Source organism: Cimex lectularius, unplaced genomic scaffold (genome assembly GCF_000648675.2).
Source record: "Cimex lectularius strain Harlan isolate CLEC.00 unplaced genomic scaffold, Clec_2.1 scaffold15, whole genome shotgun sequence".
Taxonomy (NCBI): Eukaryota; Metazoa; Arthropoda; class Insecta; order Hemiptera; family Cimicidae; genus Cimex; species Cimex lectularius.
The window spans coordinates 3,014,385-3,039,291 of NW_019392667.1; the positions used below are offsets into that span (position 1 = coordinate 3,014,385).

At 35.5% G+C, this 24,907-nt stretch overlaps 1 protein-coding gene and 2 long non-coding RNA genes across 3 annotated transcripts in view; 2 read left to right on the forward strand and 1 right to left on the reverse strand.

Annotated features, from left to right (window-relative positions):
- Positions 1 to 23,948, forward strand: part of LOC112126314 — a 96,991-nt gene extending 73,043 nt beyond the window's left edge. The window contains exon 3 of the long non-coding RNA XR_002909887.1: positions 23,748 to 23,948. This is a non-coding gene — a long non-coding RNA (uncharacterized LOC112126314). The remainder of the gene's footprint in view (positions 1 to 23,747) is intronic.
- On the forward strand, positions 9,368 to 13,291 carry LOC106673737. Its single transcript, XM_014405948.2, has 4 exons — positions 9,368 to 9,609; positions 9,691 to 10,046; positions 12,496 to 12,595; positions 12,683 to 13,291. Exons 2-4 carry the CDS (start codon positions 9,705 to 9,707, stop codon positions 13,177 to 13,179), a joined length of 939 nt encoding a protein of 312 aa, XP_014261434.1. The 5' UTR covers positions 9,368 to 9,609; positions 9,691 to 9,704; the 3' UTR covers positions 13,180 to 13,291.
- The window catches only part of LOC106673738, a 31,699-nt gene continuing 18,783 nt past the window's right edge, over positions 11,992 to 24,907 (reverse strand). Inside the window, exons 2-3 of the long non-coding RNA XR_001341420.2 lie at positions 22,302 to 22,467; positions 11,992 to 12,375 (exon numbers count right to left, since the gene is read on the reverse strand). This is a non-coding gene — a long non-coding RNA (uncharacterized LOC106673738). The remainder of the gene's footprint in view (positions 12,376 to 22,301; positions 22,468 to 24,907) is intronic.

Consider the following 24,907-nt stretch of genomic DNA (forward strand, 5'->3'; position numbering starts at 1 on the left):
CGAAACCCCCAACACCTCACCCTAATAGACTCATAGTGTGGAAAGAAAAGCATCTAATTTAAAACAGACAAATCTACCCATATTACTTTCACTCTCCGTAAAAGATCTATCCTCCAAACTACTTAAATGATATTGCCCACTCACCTGCGGACAAGGTGAGGTACCTCGGACTGTACATCGACAAACGAACACAGGAAACAAGCTCCTTGCAATAAAAAAGTGAAGAAATGTCTCAGACCTGCTCGAAAATAAGAAACCCTTTTAACCTTCTTAGAATCGACCTTACCACTCCCGGTTTAGCCATAGTTTCTTCCCTGAAAGAACCCTCGAACTATCTATGTATCTCCTACCAATATACACGACTTTGCAATTGATTGTCCCATATTGTACCTCTACCAGAATACACCACCAACTCCCAAAGACCTCCATTTTAAACAAAGCAATTAAACGTTTTTTTTACTTCTTAACAGCCCCAAATTAGCGATTACCCGCCAAATGTCCATGGGGTTCTGTTCTTTCCACTATCCCGTGATTTGCCAAGAATCGAGATGGTCGCATAGATTATATTAAGCAAGTACACAAAATTGAATTAAATCTGATTCAGAAGATAATAATAATAAATTTAGTTTATTTATTAATTAATCTTTATGAAAGGTATTGAGATGATTGGTTGAGAAGGAAAAAAGTCAGTGTTACGAGCAGGATTCGAACCCACGATCTTCGGCTAGATACGCCGCTGCTCTACCACTTGAGCTATCGTGACTCTGGTCTTAGTTTTTATTTATATTATCTTAATTAGTAACCTTTTTCCGTATATATACTATATAAAATCAGATCACTCTGTGGCTTTTGGGCGGCACATTCATTTCAATTAAATTTTTAACGTTTGGGCATTTTTTTCTCATAGTTTTTGTTAATAACATTTAGTAACAATAAAACACTTGCGTACCGCATCTATGCACCATACATCACTTAGCACTGTGAATATTCTTTTCCACTCTTTTCTGTCTCGAGCTACACGAGGCTAGGTTGCTTCTCCACACAGCTTCTTAATTCCTCTTGGTGTCCATTCAATCATTCTTTCAGACCATTCTTATGGCTACTGCAATTATTATATTCCTGAACCAGGTTTGGTGCCTTACACGTTTATTCTGCGGTCTTTCCTGTTTATAACACATACCGTTCCATATGTGACGTGCAGTTTGCACTGTTCTTCCATCCATTGTCCATGTTATAAAGTATTTTTGAAAGTTCTAAAATGACTTGTTCTTCAAGTATGCCCACAAATTAAAATTTAATGATGAAAAGAAATAAATAAAAAAATTGGAACATAAAAAAATTACTTTTATTATAAAAAATAAAATAAAATAAGAAACTGCTCTGAACTAAAATGAAAAGAATGAAACCACAGGAAAAATGAACATAATTGCTTCTCTTAGCATAAATAAAATATATAAAGCTTTTTTAAAACCTATTTTAATAATTTTATCAAACAAAAATTTATCTATTTTTTTTAATGAAAGGAGCGGGCGCACTCCTAGAAGATAGAAAAGGAAATGATTTCTTTTCACAGAAAAAAGGGAATTGACTCACCGGATGGTACCAAGTACTTTCATGTAGCTCCAAACTCGGAATGCCCTTTTGTTTTTATTTTCTTGCAACGCCCTATCGATAGGGAACCCGATGGATCATGGGAGCGATTGGAATGCGCCTCTGACAATTTTGTTTATTTAAATTGGTGAAATGGGATTGTTTTTAAAAAGAATATTTGGTCTTTACAATGTTTACAACCATACGTTAGTATTGGGAGTACTGTGTCCCAGTCTTGTCTTCAGCAGAACATCTGGTGGTTCCACTATGCATTTATTTATGTCTACATTGGAAAGATTTAGCGTTTGAAAAACCGTCTTTTGGAGTTAATAGTTGCCTTCCTTCTACCAGGATTTTTTATATTATCAATATTAAGCTGACCAAAAAAATTGTATCAGCTCTAAACCTAAGCCCCCGTATGGTCAATATAGGATTGATATTCTTGGTAGAATAATAACTCCCGAAGCGTTAAGGCCGGATTGAAACTGGGGGCGGTAATTTAGTTAGTGGTACAGTTTCTCGGTGGTCCCTCTCGTCATGCTCTTTTTACACGGATAAACTGAGCTGGAGCGCCTCGGAAAAACGGTAGTAGTTGTCGGTACTCGGACACGTTGGGCTGGAGAGCAGCGAAAGGGCAAACAAAGCGGCGAAAGCTGGAACGCCTTACTCTCCAGATAGAACCACAGCTCCGGCCTATTGAAGCTGTACGAGCAATAAAGAACGCAATAAAAGTACGTTGGCAGTGTCAATGAGTCTGATTGTCCTAGAACCTCTTGCTCTCTTGTTCACCGTTCGTGGATAGGCCATACCCGAGAAACACGGACACCTGCGCAGGTTCTCCCTGAGCACTGCAGCTCTCTATAGAGCTTACTGTACTCCCTCCTGCTTCGTTTAGGGGGATCGCAATAGAAGTGTGAACCCCGGAATGCCAGATACTAATTTTTGATGGAATTAGGGACGGAATGTGTCGCTGAGATCCGATTCCGCTCCCGACCTTCCATTGCGGCTACCGGTCCCCATAGACGTCAGAAAAAAGTCCAGAGGCGACGGTGGGAATCGAACCCACGACCGCGGAATCTACCAGCCTTGGCTCCTTACAGCGAGCGAGTAGGCATGGCACCCTACATTAAGACATTCTTTGAGCACGTTACGGTTGTTGGGTACCCAGTTTTCAATTTCTTGTTGTAACTATTACATATATGTCGAATATCCCATCTGCCCTCAGAATCGTTTGAGACTGATATGACTCCATTGTCGGTAGCCTCCATAAAATAATAACGATATACGTCCAATGAACTCCTTATTTCCTATCTGCCTTTTCAGAGAAGAAATTCTTAAGGAACATGTGACTCCTGTACATTATACTGTCTGTTGATGAATGTTGGAGTTTTATTTTGTCGCGAACTATTTAAAACGTGTTATATTAAAAAAGACATACAATCGTCAAGCTCTCTAATGCTGTTTTTTTCCTTTCGTTTCCCTATAAAATCTTATCTTTATGTTTGCTCGTAAAATTTAGCCTCAAACGTTTTCTTTCTTATCAAGGCCATTTGTTAAACGATTTAGTAAAAACCAACATAAATTATCCTACATAAGAACGCGAGAACCTGGGGAAATAACTGTAGAATTTAAAGAATTGTTCGTATCACGCTAGAATTTAAAGAATTTTTCATATAATATTCAATCTTTTCAACGAAAAGATAAAACTTTGTTGATATTTTATATGTAAGATAATCTCGTTACCTCCTTCATGCAGATATGTAAATTTATTTAATTGTTAATTAAATATACTTTGGTCAAATAAATTTAGTCCTTGTTTGATCAAATATCATCTTACGAGCATAATTTTGCTCTTTTCAACAATTCGACACATTCGCTGATTTTACGCGTGTTATTTATTTGTTTTTTAAATTTTTCTATTGAATATAGTGGTGCAATATAGAAAGTAGTTATAAAATTCAAATACAAATGAAATACATACAAGTCTAGGTGAATTTACGAAAGAAAATTCATGAACCGAGTAAAAATTGTTCGATATCAACAACTTTTTAAGTTTTTTAGAAAAAATTATGGTTATGTTATCTATCGCACTCGCAATGTTTACCTGTCAAAAAAAGTCTTAATCGGTTGTCGATTTTACAAACAAAAACGAAACAATATTTTAATAAGGTCGCAATAATCTTAATTTTTTAATTGCTTTTTACACCCATGCTTTACTCAGACTTTAATTATATGTATATTGATTTGTGTTTTTATGTAAAATTCAAAAAGAATGGTAAATTGATTTTAAAAAATATATAAAATTTATTTACGCATGCAGTCCTGGCATGTCATGTTATGTACATAAACAAAATAAACCGTTTGTTATAGTAATAATAGGATCGCAATAATCTTAATTTTTTATATAGCTTTTTACACCCATGCTTTTACTCAGACTTTTTATGTTTTTATGCAACTTTCAAGAAGAATGATAAATTGATTTTTAACAATATATAAAATTTATTTACGGATGTAGTTGTGGCATGACATGTTATGTACTGTTGATTGCGTCGTAATCAACTACGCAGTTCACCCAAATGCGTAGTACACCACTGAGGACGGTAATGTCGACGAATTAATAGTTTGCGTTATCGTCATTACAAAAACTATATTTACGACTGTTTATTCGGGGTGTTTTTTCGTTAAAAGCAATTTCTACGTCTATCTACCCGAGTTATCGACAGTCGTTATCTTCTGGTGGTTCTATGAGACGGACCTGCGCCCCGGGTCGATATCAATCTCCGAAAATCTCCTACCCCATTGACCTCGCCTGCACACGTGCCATTTGTCAAATAAACTCGGCTCAGGCAACAAATTGAGCCCCCCCAGACGTATTTGCATCGAATGATTGCTATCGGGTGTAGTTTTTTAATTGCTGTATTAAATCCGCAAGTTCACTTTTTTCAAGTTATTCCATAAATATCGTTCATTAACTACCGCTATGCCATTTTCCCAACATTCCCTTTAACCCTACCTCATGAAGATAACTCTTTTTTATATTAATAATGTTTCAAATTATAATCACTTTTGAATTCCTTCAAATGCGGACACGCCAAAAATTTTTACAAAACAAACAATAGGATCGCATTAAGCGTTTACTTATGAATTGATGTACCTAATTGTTGAAATAGCTTTTTGGAAGGAAGTATGTAGGGATTCGTCATTGGAAGTATACCAAAATGTCAAGCCGTCAGTATTGAAACAAAAGTATCTTTACCCTGACGTATCGAAATAGAATTTCATTCCTTTGTGGATTTTCCTTTCCTTGTTTGTAATCTCCTTTTTATATCCAGGATTGGGTATGCAAATACTCAATCATAAAACCCCCAAAAAATATACAAAGATCGTCCTTTTTTTCATTTTTTATGTTTCCCGATTTTTTCATTATTTATTGCCACTATTGCCAATGCATTTTCCAACTACATTTCCTTTCTCGGGTCTTCTAGGGGCTGGATACGTCAAAATCTATGCAAAGAAGATTTTCTATGCTACGAAATATAGAACAAAAGAACGGATGTAGCTTCAACTTCCGGTAGATAAACATCGAGCTGTATAATGTCAATTTAATATGTTTGGTATACATTTCTTTTTGTTGTTAAATAAGCGTTATTATTATTAACCAAAGTATGGAAACCCTGAAAAATAAAGTATCTATCTATACCGTAAAATATAAAACGAAAGTATGGAAACACTGAAATATATTATGTAGTATTTATACCCTAAAATTTAGAACAAAAGTATGGAAACACTGAAATATAAAATGAAGTATACATGTCATGTAATATAGAAACAAAATATCGATACAAATGGATTGATATTCTCTAGTAGGGACTAAACTGTCATATGACATTTTTGTAAGGACCTTTTTTTACTACTTAATTTATTTCAAATTGCATAGGACCACACTTGTATTGTACAAAAATTAAATTTCATAAACCACTGGATGTGGTATGAATATGGAAATGGAATTTATCTTCTTGGTGTATATAGGATCAATTTTAAGTTTAGAAACGTAGGCATGAAGGCGCAAGAACAATCCATTTCTCCTTCTGCTTTTTCGTTCTTTTGACCACATAACAAATCTTTGTGGTAGTTGTAAAAACAATAAGATTGTTTCGCTATTACCTTTGAGACATAATCATTGCAGGCAACCCAGTTCTTCTCATCTCCGATTTCTGGAAATTATTACTGAATATTTGCGTGTTAAATGAGTATCGCTGGTTCGATACCTAATTCTTACGCTTACCTTAGTTTCGAAATTCCGATGCCAATATAGTATGCATACCCTTCCCTATCGTTAAAGGAACTGTCGAATTTTAATTTGTTATAATAACCAAGAAAGAAGAATGTTTAGTGGAAATTAGAATAATTTCGAATTTTTAAAAGTGTTTTACCGCTTTTTTCAATTAAGGCTGATTATTTTTCGGCACCACAGGGAACGCTTTCTCAGTCTTATGCGCATATTTTTACATAAGCCTAGCATAAACTATACGTGATAAAAGCGAAATTCACTCTTGTGTTACCTTTGCGCATAAAATCGGCATTTACATGTAATTGAAGAAAATTACAGTATTACTGTAAATGTTTGTGCAGAAAGGAATTCAAATGCCCGCTGGGTTTAGTATAATTTTTTCAGTAATTGATTCTATCCGGTGGTATTGGTGTATCAGAAACCTCCGGGATTGTAATTTTATTTTTTAACCGGTATCAAATCACAATAGGTTGAGTTGTTCAACTATCTTGGATTTTTTGAAAATAAGCTTCTTTAAGTTGACGCAATTGGTTCTGGTATAGTGCAAAAAATGGGTTCAAAAAATGATTCTTCAAACTTGGAGACCGAACTGGAGCAAACTATGTGACCACCTCTCTTCCACTTTATTCTTTCTGGATCAAAAATATGACCCACATTTTATACTGTCGTATCTCGTCGGATTTGCATGCAGTCGTCATAAGCAGGCTATAGCTTCAGAGGCGTATCGAGCGCACTGTCGATAGGTGGCCTCGGAGGACCTGTCTCGTTGAACAAGGTTCATCCTCTTCTTAAAAATATGCCATGCGAGGTTGACGCACATTTACTTTTGGGCGTATATGTCCGCATGCATAAAAAGGTTGCCCAACGTGTTCCACCTAATTGAAGGTTGCTGTCCTCCATATAGAGAGCGCTTAGAAATGTCATCCGATATGTGTTTGACACGGAAGCGAGTATGTGGGACCCCTATTCCGATTCTTGAAGGAAATATGGTTGTTTTATTGTATCCAGTGTATTGTAAGCATACCTTTGCGTTCCTAGCGTGTTTGGAGAGAGGCTAATGTAAGAGGGCTGATGGCGGAATATTAAGTACTCATCGACCCTCGATTAGGTTAGTCATAAAATAAATAATTGTTTTGTAGTACATAGTACTGATAGTTTTGTGCATGTAGCCTGTGTTGAGAGTGATCGTATTTATTAGCGTGAATGTGTAGTGTGACTTGTGCTATGGCGGAATATTTAGTATCCCATCTACCCTCAGTTTGGTTGAGTTGGTGGAGGAATTTCGAGTATTGAGTGAATCGTATGTAAATAGGAAAGAATATTTTTAAGAATAAGTGAGAGTGTGAATAGGTCTAGATTTAAGAATTGTACGCGATGGGTGCTGAATTGACCTAGCTGGACGTATAAGGCCGAGGTCTGACCCCGGACTGCCGACATCCGAGGTGGGTGATTCTCGAAGCCTGCATGTAATTTATCGTAAATCGCTGGAATTACCTAGAAGAGATGGGTTCAATTCTGTACATGTGGGTACATAAATATGTAAAAATTCAAATAGAGAATTGTATTATATAAAGAACGATTATAATTCGGTTGATAAGACTTATAGAATAGTAGAGGAGGGGTTAGAAATAAATATTTAATTATATATTTTTCTTCTATTTCAAAAATTCCCTTCTGGATCAAGTGTTTTTTAAAAATTAACAATTAAGTTAAAATCAACTTAACTCAAAACCCTTCTTTTTATCTAAGATCTTGGTTGAGATTAAAAAGTTGGTGTCACGAGCGGGATTCGAACCCACGACCTTCGGCTCAATACGAATAAAAATCGAAATGTCAATCAAGTCTTTGCCCAGCATTGGTAAATCGTAAGGGGCCGATTCTTCTTCAAGATTAACGCCAGTCCACATGTCGCAATGCCAACCCTGCGGAAACTTAAGGACTTAGGACTTGAAACTTACTGCACCTTACATATTCACCCGACCTCTCGCCTACAGACTCCACTTTTTTAGACATTTCGGTCATTTCTTGAAGGATCAAATTTTTACAGAACGCGGTGAAGCCAAAAATCGCCTTCCAAGACCTTATAGTGAGTCGAAATAAAGATTTTTATGTCAGTAGAATAAAAGCGCTTATTACACGTTAGCAAAGATGTATAAATTGCGATGAAAAATATTTCCAATAAAGTTTCGTTATTTTTTAAAAATTAAAAATAATATGGCTGCTAATAATTTTCAAAACCTGCATTATTTTTACACCAGCCCAATATTATGTAAAGTTTTTACCACATTTAGCAATAAAGTATCATTATTATTATTTCATTGAATTATTCGTTTTATCCTAAGGTCTTGGTTGAGATGAAAAAATTAGTGTGATGAGCGGGATTCGAACCCACGAACTTTGGTTCAATAAGCCGTTGCTCCAACCACTTGCTCGTCACGATAGCTCAAGTGGTTGGTGAGCCGAAGGTCGTGTGTTCGAATCCCGCTCGTGACTTAAACTTTTTCGCCTCAACCAAGACTTTAGATAAAAAGAAGGTTTTGAGTTAAGAACGCTTGATCCAGAAGGGGATTTTTGAAGTAGAAGAAAAATATATAATTAATCATTTAATTTCTAACCTCTCCACTACTCTGTACAATTTTCATCTACCGATTATTATTGTTCTTTATGTAACATATATTTCTCTATTTGGATTTTATGATTTTATATAAGTTCAGATCTGCACATGTTGTACATATTTATTGTTTTATTGTTGAACCTATATTATTGGATCGACAATTCAACTATTTAGACGAAAATGTCCATAATCAGTTTTAAAAAAATTATCTGGATAATTGCTGTTAAGAGAGGTTTTTTAGAAATTTGGTTGTCTTTTATTTTGGTCGTGGGTTCGAATCCCTCTCGTGTCACTGACTTTTTCATCTCCTTAGATGAAAAAAATAATTAATTTCAACAATAAATATAGTCAATTATGACCGCTAAACATATGCAGATTAAGTAGAAACGTTTATGCACAAGGTGAAATTTTTCACTCCATTTTCTTAATTTCAAAATAATTTTCAAAACAAAAGACAACCAAATTTTTAAATAACCTCTCTTAACAGCAATTATCCAGATAATGTTTTTTAGTTTATTATGAATATTTGCGAATAAATAGTTGAATTATCGATTCAATAATATAGGTTCAACTATAAAAAATAAATATGTACATACATGCGCTGATCTGAACTTATGTATTATATAAAGAACGATAATATTTCAGTTGATAAGATTTATAGAGAGTAGAGGAGGTGTTAGAAATTAAATAATTAATTCTATATTTTTTCTTCTATTTCGAAAATTACCGTCTGGATCGAGTGTTCTTTTAAAATTTTCAACTTTTTAAGCGAGGTTCTCGATGTTCCTTTCCCGATTCGAGTCGGAAATCCATAACAGGTTTTCAACGGTGAGGTGGTTTTTTTTTATAGCATCGCACTTCATGCCCACCTGTAGACCTGATACGACATAAACTTCGAAATTCTCGTGTAATGACTCTGACATCCGGGATTCGCCGAATGCCGTGTTAAGGTTCGCCGAATCCTGAGTAGTGGGGATGGGTGTTCGGTTGCTCGCCGAGCAGCGATAGTCAGTGCTCGATCGTTCGTCTAGTTGTCGGTTTCCGTCTTCATCAAAGTGCTCAAATATTCGTTAAGTAGGCGAACTCAACATCCACACATTCGCTGAGTCAACAAGTAAGTATATACATATATTTACTGCTATTTATTTTTCAATAATAAACGATACCCAACTAGTAATAAATGTATGTATTAAAGAACATTCGTTAGGCATGGATTGGCCCAACGAAACAGTCTTGGACTTCCTCGAAATGTACGAAGCTGAACCAATAATTTGGAACGCTTCGCTTCCGAATCACAAAAATCGCGACGAGGTTTTCGACGCGTGGAAACGGATCGAGAGTAAGATGGGGCATCAGTTCTCAGTGACCGATTTGAAAAAGAAGAAGGATTCACTAATGGCATCCTTCAGAACCTGCCTAAAGAAAATCAGGGAGAGCGTCAAAAGCGGGGCACGCGGCGACGACGTTTACAAACCCAACTGGTTTGCCTTTGCAAAAATGGCCGGGTTCCTGAGGGATAAAGACACGCCACGGGGAATTCTCAATTCAGAGGTAAATTTATTATTAATTTCTACTCGCACCATTTAAATAATAATATATAATGAAAGAATTGCCAAGGAACAATTCCACTGCCAACGGAATACTCAGCATATTCGTCCCTAGTTGCTTTTCCATGAATTCTTCGCATAGTTGTCTTGCCGCCAAGAGATATGCAGCATATTTTCATCTTCTTCAAAATCAAAAAATTTAAAAAAAAAGAAAAAAAAAGAGAACACAAGTCATTACCACCAATGCTGTTTTATAAAGATTAAGCTGCATTGGTTCCTTTAGTGCACGAAAAACATAAGCAATTATTCGATATGTAGTTTTGAAACCTTACGAGCCCGCGAAAGACAGTAGTTGAAAATTATGAAAATTGCTCATATTGACCCGGGAAAGATTTTTATTATTATTATTATTATTGAAGAATACATACATATAGGGAAAGCATGTCCAGTATTTAAAAGTCAACCGGCTGGTTCCTTTATATTTGGAATTTTTACATCACTTTTGTCTATGGAGACTATATCCCTTTGTAGGCCCTTTTTCTGGATTGAAACCTCCATTTTATAACCTCTCTAAAAATGACCAACGGATTTAAGGACGTCACAGTCTGACGTTACCTTGGCGCAACATTCGAATTTATTCTCCTACACCTTATTGGAAAATTCAACTGAATTCGAAAAAAAACAACGTTAAAATCTTTGTTCGTCCCAGGTTCTTTTTTTGAGGCAGAGCTTTTATAACGTTTATAATTAAGTCCATTATATTTAGTGGTCTGATTGACCAAATTATGTCTTGATTAATTATTGTTTGTATGTAGGGTCTTATGAAATTAATGAAATTATGAATTAATTATGAAACAACAGGTCACTAAGAAACACACGACGCAAGAATGACACATTTACACAGGACACAAGCACTTTGCTCTGAAGAGGATCTCAAAAATGGTCGGAACGTTGGCACCGTAAAGAAAATGTTTTTCTAAACCCACGTCACACCAGACCACATCTCACGATCTCTAAATAATCATTAATTAACAGTCACTAAACACCACAAATTATTAATTATATACATGGGAACACTATCGTTCAACCTAGTATCTAGTATTTTTTTATATACAGATTTTGGATATACATTAGACATTAACGGCTCGTCTATCTTGAGTTTTTTTTCCTTGGAACATCTCATGTCTTAACTTGAACGATCTATCAATTAATTTGATTTTTATATTGATCTTCATTTGTTTTTGTAAGTCCGAAAAAAAAGTGTATTTCTTCTTGAATTTCTGTATTGTTAAAAGTTTTCGTCATTGTAGCGTCTTGAGAACGACTAAATATACGTTCGAAAGCTCGCCAATAAAACAAAGCATTGCTGTTTATCGATTAATTAATCTTTGTATAAAGCATTGGTTGAGATAAAAAAAAGTCAGTGTCACGAGCCGGATTCGAACCCTCGACCCTCGGCTAAATACGCCGCTGCTACACCAACTCCCCATCTCAACTCGAAACAATCTCAAATTCGAAAGGTGGGGTTGGGATGGGAAGTTGATGTCTGAGTGGATCGAAGTCACGATAGATGAAGTGGTAGAGCAGCGGCGTATCTAGCCGAGGGTCGTGGGTTCGAATCCCGCTCCTGGCACTGACTTTTTTTCTCATCCAATGCCTTATATTAAGATTAATTAATTGAAAAACGTTATTCAGTCAATCGGACCACGAACTCTTAATGAATTGCTGTTTATCTTTACCACAAACCCTATAGCTGAGAGCATTAAATTTTTTTTAAACAGAGTAAATTATGTTTAAAAATTATTAATGTTCTCAATTACGCAACATTATAGGCTAGATTTAATTTTTTTTTATTCCGCATTCATTCATCAATTGATTGAAGGATTTTGTTAAATAAATAACGTATGCTATAATTTATGATCATTATATTTATTACTTTTTGCCTTGAATCTAGGTTCCTCTTGAATAGCATGCTAATTTTAAAGATATGAAATAGTTTGGAAAGAGTTTGACATATTTCGATTCGATTTATGATTCGATTATTGAAAGGAAATGCGTCATGCCATTGGTTTTTCTCGCTCTGAAGATGGTATCATAATTTTCCGATACAGTTCGGTATTTAGATAGTCATCAATTAGTCTCCCTTGACAGTCAAAATCAGTGAATATAAACCATACTTAGTATCTGCTAGAGCTATTAATACTGTGCAGAAGAAATGCTTGTAATTGTAAAAATTCAGTCCCACTGTTGCACCAATGCAGTTGGAAAAATTACACAGCTCGTCATACTTCGTCATACCAACTGATTTTCCAATCGTCCTCTTTGGTCGGAAGCTGAAAAACCACGAGAATAGGTCAATAAATTGTTGAAATTGAGCAGTTTTAATGAAAATATGTGTAGAAGGTAAAATATAGTTACGGGAATAGTTTGTAAGCACCTAATCAATATTTCAGGCCATTCAGTATGAAAATGACGAACGGAAACCAGATCTTCCTCAAAACAGCGACTTCCCGGAAATTAGAGAATTCACTAATGCAAGTACACAAACTGACGGTACGTTTTTTTTTCAAACAGAGTAGTACAAATCAATTTTTCCTCAAATCAGATTGTATACTTTATGTTTCCGTTTTTGTCTTTTAGCCATCGCAATGCCTTCAGGTCCTGAAGACTCTTTTAAAAATCCGCCAACGAAAAAAAGAAAATTCAGCGAAGAAACTGACCTAAGGAAAAAGACGGACAATGGCGATTCAACTTTGCAATCTGCATGTAACAAACCTGCTATGGAAAGAAGTGTGTGCGACATATATGGAGAATTAGTAGCGGCAAAATTGAAAGCTTTGGATGAAAGTCGCAGGGATATATGTATGCATCGGATCGATAACGTTATGTTTGAAATGAAAATGAACACAAGCAAGGCATCTGATAACGATTCCTATAACACCATAAATCAAATGCTTGTTCCTTCCCCGTCAACCACTCATCATTGTTTCCCTCCACAACAGGAATCGTATCAGCAAACTGCAATGACGCAAAGTGCAAACCGGACTGCAGACATTACTACTGCTGATAATAGTGAAGATGTACAAAACCACGGCGTTGCACAAATTTGCAAGAGATGTAATTTGAATTTGAAATGATTTTCTTTTGTATTTTGATCGAACCTTTGTCTATTGTATTCCTTAAAGAATAAATTTACGCTTACCTTAATACAGCCCTTTCGTGCTTGCATACTTCTGGAATTATGTCAGAAATAATTTGAGGCGTCAACTTGAACAAGTAATGAAGTAAGGCTTTTGAAAGTTAATCTTTTTATGTAAGGTATTGGTTGAAATGAAAAAGTTAGTGTCACGAGAGGGATTCGAACCCACGATAGCTCAAGTGGTTTAGCAGCGGCGTATTGAGCCGAAGATCGTGGGTTCGAATCCCTCTCGTGACATTAACTTTTTCATTTCCACTAATACATTACATAAAAAGATTAATTAATTGAAAGAAATTATTTGGTCAATCGGACCACGAAATTTAATGGTTTTTGAAAATTAATCTTTTTATGTAAGGTATTGGTTGAAATGAAAAAGTTAGTGTCACGAGCGGGATTCGAACCCACGATAGCTCAAGTGGTTAAAGCAGCGGCGTATTGAGCCGAAGATCATGGGTTCGAATCCCTCTCCTGACACTAACTTTTTCATTCCAACCAATACCTTACATGAAAGATTAATTAATTGAAAGAAGTTATTTGGTCAATCGGACCACGAAATATAATGGCTTTTGAATGTATTGTCTTCATAAATCGGAGATTTTGGGTACACGTTCGTTTCTTGCAATATCATTTCTCCATCTTTTTTGCTATTTTATCAAGCATAAAGCTGAAATCGTCCAATGACGTTCAACTGAAGTTTTCGAACGTTCCAGATGGCTCTTAAAAAGCCTACCAACATGTCTGGTCCATTATATCTACAAAAAACAAAATCAACTTAACTAAAACTTGTTTTATTGTAGTAAAAAATACATTTGCGTTCCTAACGTATATGGAGAGGGTCTAGTGCAATAGGGCTGATGGTGTAATATTAAATCCTCGACCCAAAATTAGGTTAGTTATATAATATACATCTGTTTTGTAGCGTATAGCACTGATAGTTTTATGAAACTAGCATGTGTTGATAGTGAATGTATTTATTAGCTTGAAGTTTAGTGTGAGCTGAGGGATGGCGGACTCAGTACCCAATCTACCCACAGTTAGGTTGAGTTGTTGGAGGAATTTCGAATATTGAGTGAATCGTATATAAATAGGAAAATAATAATTAAACGATGATAATTCGGTTGATAAGCCTTATAGAGAGTAGAGGAGGGGTTAGAAATTAAATAATTAATTATATACTTTTATTCTATCTCATAAATTCCCGTTTGGATTGAGTGTTCTTTTAAAATTTTTAACCTTTTAAGCGAGGTTAACATCACCTTAACATAAAACCTTTTTATCTGAGGTCTTGGTTGAGGTGAAAAAGTTAGTGTCACGAGCGGGATTCGAGCCCACGACCTTCGGCTGAATACGAATCAAAATCGAATCAATCTAACCACTTGAGCTATCGTGACAAGTGGTTGGAAGAGCGACGTATTGAGCTGAAGGTCTTGGGTTCGAATCCCTCTCGAGACACTAACTTTTTCATCTCCTTGGATAAAAAACTAATTAATATAGTCAATTATGACCGCTAAACATAAATGGATTAACTAAAAACTTTTATGCACAAGGTGGAATTTTTCATACCTTATACTTAATTACAAAATCTCGGATGTTTCACTCTCCCCAGGGTTGACCTGTTAAGGTTTTTGAGTGGCTCAAATTCGCGGCCCTTAATTCGTTACGCTAGGCATGCATGGAACTACAGATATGAATGAATTAATAAGTTTAATTTTTGATTTCTATTGTATAACCTGTTTTTCTGTTCTCTTTCGCATTTTGGCAGTTGTTGTTTCTCCTTTTTTTCCCTTTTTATTGCGTAAGCTATAACTTTTATTTTATTGTGTATTTTTTCGTTTCTGATTGTTTAATCAACGACCTCTGGCAGACGGATCCAAGATCCATGGCCTTAAATGCTTTGAAATCTAAATTGTCTTTTTTCCTTTTTTTATGTTTAATAAAGCATTATTATTATTATTAATAATAATTTAAAATTTCTAAATAACCGCTCTTAACAGCAATTATCCAGATAATTTTATTATTGAATATATATATTCTCGAAAAAATAAATAATTGTAACTCTGTTGATACGATGTTTACTATTTTATGCTTTGGTTTAGTGATACTTTTCTTATGCTTCTTTTTTTCGATCAGTTTTTAGCCAATACGGTCAAAACAGTAACCGCAGGTGCAGCAGTGACAGTTTCACTGTTTTCCATCACGATTATAGGTGTTTTATCAATAAATAATAAAGTTGAGCACTCGAACGGCACTTGGCTAATAGGTGTTTGCTATTTGCGCACAAACTGGGTAGTTATGCAAACCCCGTGTTCACATGGCCACGCTATTTGGCGAATGCCACTGCTGCAATTGGAGAGGGCCATACTCAGTGGAGTGATGGAATTATTAACCCGTCACTGGCAGCTGAGAAAAGACCTAACATGGGCATAGTCAACGAAGACGCCATTTACAGATTATGGAATGAGGAGGAAGAAACAGCCACCCATATCCTCTTCTCTTTTTCGAATGCGAAGCAACGTCTCGCACGCTGACAAAAAAAATTGTAGCAGTGACAGTCAATGACCTAATATTTCTGGGAAGAAGGATTGAGTCAATTGCGCTGAACTGGGGAACTAGGAAAGTACAATAAGCCAGAAGGCTTAAATGCCTAGGGAGAACAAACCCCGCTTCCATCATCATTATCATCGACATTATATAATATAATTAAGTGAAAAACGAGGCTACGCGAATTTTCCATGTGCCGCATAAAAAACATGGTCCTCCGGGCCGGATGATTAACAAAGGGCGAAAAAGAAGGCTTAAGGATAGTCAAATGCATTTTTAAAAACTTCCTTCTGTTCTTTATAAACACTTTTATCATTGTGCTCAAGGGTCAATTACTGTAAGTAGTTTAATCTCTTAAAAATAAAATAAAAATGCTAAAATCAATATAGAATAATTAAAAATTCCTTGGGTTTCTTTTCCGTGACTAGACAACACAAGTTCATTTTCTTTTATTGTTATCGATTTCAGCGTCATCAGTCTCGTTTTCTTTTTGGAAACGGAATAAAAAGTCAGCGACCCAAAAAGAAGAGTAAAACATAAATAATTAAAAATGTTTTCTTTTAATATGGCCAGTCTTAAAATGATTTAATCTCCTTAAAATTATCGCCGTGTATCTTTATCCGGTTTCGAATTTTAATCAAAATTAAAAATCTATTTTTGCGGGGGGGTGTTTTTAAGTGTAGACATTTAAAAAAACCTCCATGTAATTCTGTTGCGCATTTGCTACAAACCGCGTTCGAAATGAGAATTTGTTGTGCAAACATGGCAGGAAAACGTATTAACTTGTCAAATGAAGGGGAAACGTATTTATTCAGGGAGACGGGTCTCAAATCCATTAGTGGCTTATGAACCATTGATCTGCCCCGAGCACTTTACAATATTCCCCCATAATGAATTTGATCGTTTAATTCACCCTAGGAAGCTCTTAACACTTGAAGTAGTAATTTATGCGGAGTAAGACATATAGATAACGTTGAACGTACGGAGGCAACAACCGTGTAGTGTTAATTATGATTTTTTTAAATTCATAAAATATTGTTTTGAAATTATTCTTTGAATATACTGGTTGGGCTTTTTAGATAGACCGGCTGATTTTTCTTGAACCAATGACGCTATAAAAACATAAAATAAAATAATACGTATTTAGTATTTTTCTCTCTAGTTTCAAATGATTATTTGGAAATCGTGAGAAGCGATCTGGTGTGACGTAGGTTTTAAAAAAACATTTTCTTTATCGTGTCAACGTTTCGATCTTTATTGAGATCATCTTCAGGGCTCAAAGTGTTTGTTTTCCGTGTAGTTGTGTCATTCTTGTGTGTCGTGTTGAGAGGGCCCTCACACTTGGTCTACCATTCCTTCAAATGACATTGATTGCCTTATCTTGTTGGACTATTCGTCAACTTCAAATCTCTTATTTTTCTCGAAGCTAAAACTGTAATCCTAGCTACACGAAAACCCTCGTAAAATTATATAATTAATCTTTTCTTATCATGATTTGTTTAATAATCTAGCATCAACATTTATACTCAGCTATATTTTGTATTTTTTTACAAAGGTCATAGAAAAAAATTAGTTATTGTTCTTTGTTTAGAAGAAAAATACAGTTACATTGCAAAAAAGTAAAAACGCGAGGGCACGTTGTTATATGGTCCTCCGGGCCGGATGATGAAAAATGGAAGGGAAGCAAGGCTTAATAGTTTTCACATGATTGCCTTATCTTGTTGGATTGTTCGTTTACTTCAAATCTATTATTTTTCTCGAAGCTAAAATTTTAATCCCAGCTAAACGGAAAATCCCTGTAAAATTATAAAATTAAATTGGTTTTATCATGATTTTTTAATAATTCAGCATCAACGTACCATTTATACACAGGTATATATTGTATTTTTTCTTCTACAGTCAAGTAAGTGTTCTTTATTTAGAAAAAAATGCAGTTACATTGCAAAAAATAAAAACGAAAGGGCACGTTGTTATATGGTCCTCCGGGCCGGATGATGAAAAAAAGGAAGGGAAGCAAGGCTTCAGAGTTTCCACATGTTAGGCTGCTAATCTTTTATAACCTTTTCTTCAACTGATTGACAGATTACCTTATCTTGTTGTACTGTTCGTTTACTTCAAATCCATTATTTTTCTTGAAGCTAAAATTTTAATCCCAGCTAATCGAAAAACCCATAAAATTATATAAATAAACTTGCTTTATCATGAATTTTTAATAATCTAACATCAACGTTACATTTATACACAGATATATATTGTATTTTTTATATAGGTCATAAAAAAATGTATGTATTAATTTGATTTCCTTTTTATATGTGCAATGGGAAAACTGATTCGTCTCACAACCGTCAAATAAGTGTCCTTTGTTTAGAACAGGAAATACAGGCACATTGTAAAAAAAGTATAAACGCGAGGTTGCTATCTGGTCCTCCGGGCCGGATAAGGAAACATCGGTGAAATTACGCAATGTACTAAACTTTTTTGTACTTTATATTTAGAGAGTTAATTTTGTTATTATGTGCGACGAAGTGGACGATCGCGCACTAACTGCATTAGTGCAATTATTTGGGACTGTGTAGTACAATCCTCAGAAAAAAAGGGATCATACCAGCCCTTACATGGTCCTCCGGGCCGGATAGATTGAATTTAATGAATTCAGAGCTTATTGGTGTTTTCGGCCTTCAGACCTAACTGTCTGTTATAGTTAATGATACAAATGATGGAATGAGTTAAATTTATTGCCTATATCTAAAACATTCCTTTTCTTAAAAGAATGTGGAAAAACAGGCGTAATAGTAATAAAAAGGTTAAATTTAAACAGTCAAGGGTGTAGTTTTCTGCAGCGAGAAATTCGGGTCAAGGCGTTGTACTGGGGCAGTGGATCAGCATTAACCCTTAATCAATACGGGCTTTCGCGGATCTTTTGTGGGAACGGGGTTCCGGTTCTGCCTGGAAGGGCGCAGGGGTGGCACCGTGGGCGGATGAATCGTTGCGACCCAACCCCCTAACCCAGTTCCCACCCCTAGACTCTGCCTCTCTCAGACCGGAAGTTGAAAAGTATCGTAATCCCATCCTCATTTGGCATTTTCAACATTCACTTTCTTCATCTCACCTTGGCCTGTAATCGACGAGACGTTCGATTTTTCTTAAAAAATATTAAATGCTGACGGCCGTTTATGTAATTTGTTCAATTTATCACACATGCCACTAAAATTCTATAATAGATCTCTATTAGGTGAAATCTCACAGAAGACAAACACTTGAGCCCTGAAGATGATCTCAATAAAGGTCGAAACGTTGGCACGATAAAGAACATGTTTTTCTGAAACCTACATCACATCAGACCGCATCTCACGATTTCTGAATAAAAATTAAAAAAAAATATATCGCGAATATTTCGAAATTGGTGTACAAATTTAGAGGAACAAGCTCAGAAGCTTTTGTTTTTATATGGGCGAGGTATAAAACATCCGAGTATTTGTCGATTTTCCATTTTTTTTCGTACATCTATTGCAATAAATTGTACTAAACTGCATTTAATGAATGATCCTATGTCACTTTTGGGTCAGACAGCTACATCAAACAGGAGGTCTCTGATGACTTTTCCCCATTTTTTTCATGTTTATTTTATTTGATGGAATTGTCCACATTTTTTCTTCCAAAGTACGAATCCTACCCCTATATTTCTTTCTAATATATCCCACTATATTTTGGCATTGATCTTTTGTCATAAGGCTTTCAAAAATGTGTTTCATTGTTCAACCTTGGTCTTTTGTTAAAATGGTTAGTGAAGAATTCGCCCCAGGGGGTTGACGAAAATTGCTTTTTCCAGGGCCCTCTTCCTGAATTTATACAAGCTGTTTAAAACTATGTTTTGGCATATATTATCGTTGATTTGTTACCAAATAAGTCATTTAAATAAGCAAATATTTATATAAAATCATTAAATTTAACCTCATTGAGCATTTGCTAATCTTGTTATATTAAGTACGTTACATGTAGAACTGTGCGAGCAAATAATATTAGGTTATTCATCAATCTGGTGTGTTTTATTTAAACATATTAAATATGATCAATAGATGTATTAGATTTATGTGTGTGAGTAAGGTTTTATAAATGACACAATCAACAAATAGATAAAAACATTGCTAAATAGTGATCATAGGACTGTACAATTATTTAATGTGCACAGTGTGAGGGGGTGATAAAAGGAATGTATGATCAATTTATTTTTTGATTAGAGGAAGAAAGAGAGATTTGATTTCGATTTGATAAACGATTTATTTTTACAAATGTCGCAGGGTTAGGTCAATTCGACACTTTCTTGCACTCGCCGAGAAACGAACATTTTACAATTTGAACTTACATTTCTTCTAGATGATGATATAACAATAAAAAAATAAGATGAATGTTGAACAGTAATAATGAATTAATATTTATGAAAGGTATTGGACGAGATAAAAAAGTCGGTGTCACGAGCGGGATTCGAACCCACGATCTTCGGCTAGATACGCCGCTGCTCTACCACGTGAGCTATCGTGACTTCGATACACTCGGACACCAACTTCCCATCTCAACCTACAACCTTCGAATTTTCCCTGTTTTTGCCATTTTTCAAATGCCGTGTAATCAGGATTCGATTCTCGGTGACTTCTGAAGTGGCCACGGGGAGCTGTTACTGAAGTTCTATTTCGTGTTACTTATTAAATCCATTATATTTAGTGGTCTGATTGACCAGATTACTTCTTTCAATTATTTAATCTTTATAGGTAATGTCTTGGTTGAAATTAAAAAGTGTCACGAGAGGGATTCGAACCCAAGATCTTCTGCTGCTCTATCACTTGAGCTATCGCGACTTCGGTCCACTCGGAAACTAACTTCCCATCTCAACCCCACCTTTTGAATTTTCCCTCCTTTTTGCCATTTTTCAAATGTCGTGTAATCTGTTTGATTTTTGGCGACAAACGACATGGCCTCGGAGAGCTTTCGTGAAGATATACTTCAGTTTAATTATTAAATCCATTACAGTTCGTGGTCCGATGGACCAATTAACATTTTTCAATTAATTAATATTTATGAAAGGTATTGGTCGAGATAAAAAAGTCAGGGTCACGAGTGGGAAACACAAACTTGAAACTGACTTTTTATCTCGACCAATACTTTTCATGAATATTAATTAATTGAAAAATTGGTCAATCGGACCACGAACTATACTGGATTTAGTAATAATAAATAAATAAAAATTTACATACACTTAACAATAACAAATGAATAAATAAAGAAAATTACATAATTACAAAATTTTCTAACAATGTTATAGTTTACATACATATAAAATTAAATTTTTATCCCTTCATTAAAAACTGTAATAAATCTATTAAGAAACAAATCCTGAAAAGAACTTACAATATACTCTAATAGTTTGCATATTTGACAAATACAATAAATTCAAATATTAATCATTAATAAATTTTTATTAGTAGTTTTACATAAAGTTTTTTCAGAGATAGGTAGATAGATAGATAGATAGAATGAGGGAAAGAACAGAGAAAGAAAAAGGAAGAAAAGAGAGAGAGAGAGAGAGAGAGAGAGAGAAAGAAGGAGAGAGAGGAGAGAGAAAAGGAGCGAATGAGGGAGAGTTTTATATATGAATGGGAAGTAAGAAAATCATACAAAAGAAGAGTGAGAAATTGAAGGTTAGAATGAGAGAAAGAACAGAGAAAGAGAAAGAAAAGATTGTTAGATAGATAGATAGACAGAGAGAGAAAGAGAGAGAGAGAGAGAGAGAGAGAGAGAGGGAGGGAGAGAGAGAGAGAGAGAGAGTGAGAGAGAGCGAATGGGGAGAGAGTTTTCTAGTTTGAACGGGCAGTAAGAAAATAATAAAATATAAAAGAGAAAAAGTGAAAGAAAGAATGAGAGAGACAAAAAGAACGAGAGAGAGAGATAGAGAGGGGGAGAGAGAGAGAGAGAGAGAGAGAGAGAAAGGGGAGAGAGTTTTCTAGTTTGAAAGGGCAGTAAGAAAATAATAAAATATAAAAGAGAAAAAGTGAAAGAAAGAATGAGAGAGACAAAAAGAAAGGGAGAGAGAGAGAGAGGGAGAGAGAGAGAGAGTGAAAGAGAAAGTATTTAATATTTTAACTAATTATTCGATAGTTAGAGTTTTACTGTTGTACTTTTTTCAAACAACTATTATAGCTGTTGTTTTGGTTATAAATTTCCATTGAATATTTATTCTAATTGAAATCTTTGCAGGGTCGGAATATCTTTTTGCACGGTTTATCTCGATAAGGGGAGATAAAAAGACGCTTGTCACAAATTTAACAAAACGTGCATTTCTTCGGGGAAAAAAGTCCAAACGAGAATGATCATAGTTTCACAATGCCGGGAATCGGCCAAGGGCCTAGGACCGACTGTTGACCCCGGTCGATTATTTTGTAATTCCGATAGCTGTAAACGTGCTCTTTTAATTGAGGATGCGGTGAAAGCGGTAATCGACCCCAGGGCTGGGAATTGTTAACGTACCGTCCACCTGCTTCCCAGGTGAGTGTCCATCTCGGCAGCACCTTGTTCTTCAACGGCGGACCTAAATGAGGGTCGCTTTTTAACTATCTGATTATCGATGGTCCTCGAATGAAGATTGTTGTCGGGATCCGTCATCCTAGGCTTTGATCCGTGCGTCAGTCCCCATCTGTCAACTAAAAAGTATTGTCAAAATATTTTCGATTGTGAGATTTCTCTTGGAGGCGGGGTGATTAACCTGTAGTTTGGGCATTTCCGATTATTCTGGTCTGCCTATTTTTTATGTTTGTGTTATTTCGTCAGTCTTCACTTAAAAATTACACGACTGACGAGGTAACAGAACCAACAAGAAAGTGCAGAAATGCACCTGCCCAAAATGGAGAAGATATAAGATAAACTGGTTCATCACCTCGCCGGCATCAAAACGAAATCTCACACTAATAATAACAATAACCGGCTTTCCATAATCATCTTCAATCATTTTTAAAGGCATTGACATAAAAACGCATGCCCACTTTGTTCGCAGTGATCATAATGGCGTCCGTATATTCTCAGTGGGTTCTAATTACAGCTTAGAAATTCTCTGACCCCTCGTTACTTTAATAACGTACATCTGAGAAATAAAATACATGGAAAAACATAAACCAATGGCAATAAACTTACATAAAATATTACGAACCGTGTTTGTATTGGATCATCGTGAAAATTTTATTAAAAGCGTTGATAGTTTATATTTTGTAAATATTACGTCTATTAGGTTTCGTGGTCCGATTGACCAAATAAATTCTTTACAATTAATTAATCTTTAATTAAGGTTCTGGTTGAGATAAAAACGTCAGTGTCACGAGCGGGATTCGAACCCACGACCTTCGGCTGAATACAACGCTGCTCTACCACTTGAAAAATGGCAAAAAAGGAGGGAAAATTCAAAAGGTAGAGTTGAGATGGGAAGTTGACGTCCGAGTGGATCGAAGTCACGATACCTCAAGTGGTAGAGCAGCGGCGTATTCAGCCGAAGGTCTTGGGTTCGAATCTCGCTCGTCACACTGACTTTTTTATCTCAACCAAAACCTTACATTTACCCTTTCATTTGTGAGAATGTATTTATTTGCGTGAATATTGAAGTACGCGTGGGTGTAGCTGTGACGGTATATCCAGTACTCACAGGCCCACCAAATTATTCTAAGTACTTGTTGTAATGTGAGGTTCTAATCACTTTGCCGAGGGCCGTTAACTCGGGGGAATGTATTTATTAGCATAAGTGGTTATATATGAAATTAAGCTTTGCTATGGTATAATTCGGCTTTTTTACCCCTACACCTTCACCTTTTTTCATCTTCTATCTATCTGTGTACCATATTAAGGTCTGCTAAAACTTAGTGGTAGCTTTCTTCCGAAGTTGTCTTATTAACTACTAACAACCATCTCATTTATTTTAATTCTTTACAGATTTTGTGTTGGCTCTTCTTTACATCTGGCTTCCTCGCATCTCAGGAGTCAGTTGGCACACTCAAAAGCCACCTTTTGTGCATAAAGGGTGGAAGGTCGAGAGCGGTTTTCCATTGCTGTAGTGGACCAGGTATGCACATTTACACATGGTTACTATTAACAATAATTTTTTTAAATAAATACAAACTAGTTTTTGTTGCACACTGATGATTTAATTGCTCCAGTTTATTTATGAGAAAAGATTTTTATTCATTTAATCTGGAAAATGATATTTTCATAATATGTTAAAAAACGTATAGGTAAAATACCAGGTTAGATACGTACTACATATCCCTTATGATATTTTTTTTTTTAATATTTAAAAAAATATATTAGGGGCTCTTTTTGGTTATTAGTGTTCTTATTTACCTCTGTGTCTTCCGATCCAATAATAATTTTATGATTTAATTGCTAGGAGGCAGTTAAAAACGTACTTAATCATTATTTTTTGAGTGAATTCCCCCAAAGGGTCCTGTATAATTCGAGTTACTTTTGGTCGGATGTGTTCCAGGGAACGTATTTAAATTGGATGACACAGTGAAGTTAGGAAGACGGTAGAAAGTGAAAGGTAAGTGAGAGGAAAGGAATGCCCAGACTTTCTCTACACTTTCACTTATCCACTTCTCGGCCTTTTACATCACACGCTTTGTCACTTCTCACCGACTCGACCAGTGCTCAGGGCTTTTGAGACCGGCCCAAGGGAAAGAACCTTTTGTTCGGCTTTTTGTCGATTCGGTGGGAGATTTTTTGAAAAACAACCCGATTTGTGACGGTTCGAAAAAACCTGGGATTTGTTGAACAGTCCGTCAACATGTCCTACTTTCATCTCGGGTTGAACGTAATCTTAAAAATGACTGTTTTCCGGTCTGGTCATGTTGTCGGTTTTCTGATATCTCTGGCTTATTGTTTTTTAAAATTAAATTTATATGTTATTTTAAAACTCCAAATACTGTATTAAGTAAATATTTTCTATACACGATGAATTTGCCGTTTGAATCACTTGTAAGATAAACTACCCATTGACAACCATTGAATCCTTGTTTACTCAGTGAGGACTCGCGACGACTCGCTTAAAGGATTTTCTGATAGGGTTGGAAGTGTTGGCTGTTTTCTTAGTAGAT